This window comes from Merops nubicus, unplaced genomic scaffold, assembly GCF_000691845.1.
Source record: "Merops nubicus isolate BGI_N331 unplaced genomic scaffold, ASM69184v1 scaffold20362, whole genome shotgun sequence".
Lineage (NCBI taxonomy): Eukaryota > Metazoa > Chordata > Aves > Coraciiformes > Meropidae > Merops > Merops nubicus.
The window spans coordinates 31447-36442 of NW_008591809.1; the positions used below are offsets into that span (position 1 = coordinate 31447).

At 36.6% G+C, this 4996-nt stretch overlaps 1 protein-coding gene across 1 annotated transcript; it reads right to left on the reverse strand.

The window, feature by feature from the left end:
- Positions 1-488: 488 nt before the first annotated feature.
- On the reverse strand, positions 489-4263 carry LOC103782627 (WD repeat-containing protein 36-like; the record flags this gene model as incomplete). The annotated part of the gene is made up of 4 exons (XM_008950405.1): positions 489-676; positions 3020-3101; positions 3356-3472; positions 4121-4263. Coding segments are annotated over 4 exons (530 nt in total), but the record flags the coding sequence as incomplete, so codon positions are not given.
- Between the last annotated feature and the right edge of the window lie 733 nt (positions 4264-4996).

Here is a 4996-nt window from a genome sequence, read left to right on the forward strand (position 1 = left end):
CCACACAACTGGGAATAACTTCATTAGTTCCGTGATGCTTCACAGGCAACAGAAGATCGGCAGCCCACCGACATGGAAAGTGACAGTCAGGCTTGCAATGGCTAGTGCTACACCCAACAAAATGCCTAGTTTACCTCCCCAAACGCTGTGCACTGAATTCTTTTCTTACTTAAGACATACCATAGCTTAGCTTAGCAATTAACAACTATTAAGAAGTTAAGTATGTTACAAAACCCAAACAACTCTAAGTAACAAATACTAGAATAAAGCCTGTCTGGCGTGGTTCTCTTCACAGGATCTGGTTTTTGCAAGTTTTTCTTGACTTTGACCAGATGAGATGTCAAATTATCCAGTACATTCAGCTAGCAATTTTAAAACTACCTGCAATAAAGATCACTTAAGATAATCCTTTCACGCAACTTACATCCTTTTAGTAGGCAACCATAATTTTACACAGGACTAACAAAGTTTTATAAGAAAATCATTACCTTTAAAAATAATGCAAGGTATGCCTGGGCAAGTTCAAAGTTGTACTTCTTGTTCAGCATCATCCCAATCATTCTCAAAAAGCTCACCATCACCTCCACTGAGCCACCACCTTCAGGGGCCAAGCTCCTCAGTTCTATTTCAATATTAGATGGCCCCAAGCTTTTCAGTAAGTTAAGCGGAGCTGTGTCTGTGTTGAAGCAGAGGGACACATTATCAATGACATTGGCAGAAAAGAATCTTACAAATTCATAAGCAGTGATTCTATGCTTCAAGTTTCTACCGTTTCCTTTTTGTTTCCCACCAAATGCCAAGCTTTTAAATTACTGTCCCATCATATACTACAAAGACATACATCTCTAACAAGACAGTTGCATTTCTAAGTTCACCTTGAGAAATACAAATAAACTCTTCGTATTTGTTTCACTTTTTTCCCCATTTCTGTCTTTTAAGAAGCAAAAAAATTTTATTAACCACACAACACTGTCATTTTACACCTCTTGGCAAAAAGAACGTATATACTTGGGACCTCAAGCTGTTACTGCAAATATATCCTAGAAGAGACAAGGTACTACTTTCATGCAGAATCTTTACAGTGTTTACTTTTATTGACAATAAGCTAAAGTGAAGGATCCACTGGTACATCTACACTAATAATTACTTTCGTTAAGTGAATTCCTCCTGCTCTTCCCGAGCCCTGGGGAGGGTAGGGGAAATATTTTCCCTGGTAGAGATACATGCAATTTACAGTCTTTTTATTCCTCATCACAAATGCTCTTCCCTCAGGATTTCTACAGTCCTAACTGATCTTTGAAAATTCCATCCATTTGCTTTAAGAATGCAGGAATAAGAATACAGTTGCAAACACAGCCGTTCATAAAAACATTTTGAAAACATTTTGTCTTCTAATTAATATTTCTTTTTCTAAGAAAGGCACCTTCCTTAAACTTTTCTATCATGATAACTAACAGTATCAGGCATTGGCTAATGTTTCTTGGTATAAATCTGTTTTCAACTGTATTTGATTCCTATGAAAATCATTAGCTAGTTTTAAATGTGACTGTGATTATTAATGGAACCAACCAGGTGCATTAACTTATTTTTGTGCTGTGACATTAGAAGACCAAGCATGGAACATACTATGAAGTTGGCACACATACAATATGGAAAAGGTGCACAGCTCAGCCTACGTTCCACAGTTCTGATAAGAGGTATGAAACCCTGCAACCATCCCAATAGAATGCCAGGATGGCTTCTAGTATAATGCTATTTATTTGCATAGAGCAGAGTGACCTCTAGAAGAGATGCTTGCAAACCAGCAAGCACAGAGCCGCGTTACACTCCCGACTCAGGGCCAACAGGCTGCTTGGACTGGGATTACAGCAGAGCCTGAGGCACAGCAGGGAGGTGGCCTGAGGGAGGCCCACAGGACCACTGATGCAATGCATCATGGAGTGCACTTGGTCCTTGGCACAAGCAGCCCCTGGGTGCTGGCTACATTTTTAAATATTCACCTGATGCTTCATTAGTGTCCAAGCAGCACCGAAGCAACTTATTAGGATAGTAGCAACTGAAATACTGAAAATACAGCTTACAAACCACACGTTGTTTGTGATATAAAGTTCTGCAATCAAAATATTTTAAAAGCAGTTGGCTATATTAGCAATCATTCAGAAAAATCTAAATTTCAATGATTCTGTAGGAGCACAAATTAAACAGGGAAAAGAGCAGGTACATGCCACAAGTAATTTAAGTAATGGAACTGAGTGCAAAAAAAAAGAACTAACAGCTTGGTTTTGTATCAATTATTTCTTCTTAAGCCTTTAAATTACAAAATCAATCAATTAAAGCTCTGTTTGCTACACACATTAACATAAAGGTGATAGATCACTGGAATGGGTTGCCTAGAGAGGTGGTGGAGGCCACATCCCTTGAGATATTTAAGGTCAGGCTTGATGAGGCTCTGAGCAGCTTGACCTAATTGGAGATGTCCCAGCTTATTGCAGGGGGGTTGGACTAGATGACCTTTGGAGGTCCCTTCCAACCCAATACATTCTATGATTCTATTTAGCAAAGCAGACCTCAAAAGTAGAACTGGCTAAGCAAGTTAAGTTTTTCATGTTTCAGTGAACCACCAGACTACTCCTTACAAGATCATTCCCTTCCTTTCATAACGACAAGTAATACACAGCACCTTTTCTGGATGAGATCAACATAATCTCCAAAAACTCTGACAACCTTAGGAATGTTACCTTCTTTCTCTATGTGGGTTTTACCCAGAACTGGGCTTCATTCTGCAGCCAGCCTGGACTACCACTCTATCTCTGACCTAGGTTGGCTATCTATGTATTAGTCAGTTCTATGCATAACAGGTCATTCTTTTTGCCTTTGCTACTGCACTGTGCATGTTTTTTTCCTCACACGTTACAATTCTGGCATTAGAAAGCAGACATAGATCAAAATATTATTTTTAGTAATCTACATTTCATCTACATATCATCTACATTTTTAGTGAAATGTCTTGTTAACTTACATTCACTCGTGCTCAGGGCTTCTTCAAGACGAATGCAGAAATCAGATTTCTGTGCTAGCACTCCAAGGTTTACTACCTTTGACTAGACCATGAAAGTATAAGACAGTGTACATGAGTATGCAGGCATATTTTTACATCTCAATTAGATACTTTTTCTACTGACAGAATAAAAGACTTTAAGAAAAAAAAGTATTAATGTAAATGTGTTAAAACTTTTTTTTTTTTGGTGGTACTTTTAAAGTCTTTAGCAATATTTCACTCAGCACTAAAAAGCATTTAAGAATTTTCTTTTAAAATATATTAGATAAACACTATTATATTGATTCTTAGTTTTACCTGCACATCATTTTCTTCCTCTGGAGCGATGTATCTGGGTATAAGACCAGGAACTGTTGGGATGAAGAAGGGGGCTGACTTGGGTACTTTTGGTGGCTCTCTTGGTTTATTCCTTTTCTGTTAATTAGATATTTGAATTAAAATTATCATAATAGTAAGAACATATGGAAATTTTGTCAAGAGTTTTAAATAAAATATTATGAAAACTGGAAGCACTAACTGAAAAGTAAATACATGGGTAGAAAGCTTTACCACTAAATATGAAACCACTACTTAGAAGACAAGCAGTCCCTCTCCTAAAGCCCAGAAACTGTGGAAAATACCATAGTCTTCTATGGCAAAATCTGTAAAAATACCTGAAAAGTAGGATCAAATCTTGTGATCAGGTAAATGCAACCCATAGAACAAGGGCAAAAACATCCGGCTGTATACTAGTATTTTTTTCAACCTTCCCCTTTTTCTATGGTTATGGGAATGCCTGCCAGTGATTTGGATGCATAACCTAGGACACCTTTACAGGTACTTATTAGCTGCAATGACATTGAAACACCTTCCTTCAGAGAGCTGTTCTGCATGTTGCAAAGATCTTCATGGTGAAAGTTATGAAACATTTCCTCCTCCTCAAGATTCCTTGAACATCCAAGAGAATGGTAAAGACTTACGTCTTTTACATTACAGGAGTAATAGCCCTTATTTTACCTCCTTCTTAAAAAATAAACCCCAAATACTACAGCAGACGAGCAGTGGTGTGCCTAATACCATTACCTTGATAACGTCGAGACTGAGGAGATTTTTCCACCTTGATTCTGGTAAGGATGAAAGGGTCACCAGCTGCTCTCCCAGTTGCTCAGGTGAGACATATTCTATCATTTTATCACATGTTTCTTCATCTTCTGTGACAACCTCATCTTTCAAGAACAGACATCTTTTATGACAATATATACATTTATTTTAAAAAAAAAAAATCAGAACAATATGATTTCTTTTGCAGTTTTTGAAAAATTTGTGCATAACAGCTACATATATGTGTGCTATTATAGTATGTAGCTGAAAATCTACAAAAGCTATCTTTATTAACCCAATGAAATATTAAATTTAAATTCAGAACTATTATAGCTAAAATGCAGAATAGGAATGACAGGATTTTAAAGACTAACAAGATTTATATACTTCAGCTGAAATTATACAGAAGTAATTTATAGAAGTCCTAAAGGAAGAACAATGGATTGCTTATAAATTTTGTTAACTATTTCAAAATAAACACAGAGCAATTTTAATTATCACTTAAAAATCCATAAAATCTTTGCATTTATATACACACAATATTCAGAACCTTTTCACAGGTAGGACTGAAGCAGCACATAAAAATTAAAAAAATCTCCACATTAAAGCACAGCACCACATGGCAAAATATATGCAGTCTGTCATTACATTTTCTCTAGTCTTCCTACATGCTTTTGACCAAGCACCCTTCCTTTTTGCAAAATATCATGTGGCTGAAGCCATGAATGTGATAGAAAAGCCTAAAACAAGGAAACGTAAACCATCAACAGCCCTGAGAACGTCAACAGGAATTGACTGAAGACAGTGAATTAAAATGTTCAGTCAGAATCAGAATCGGTTTATTATTTACATATATAT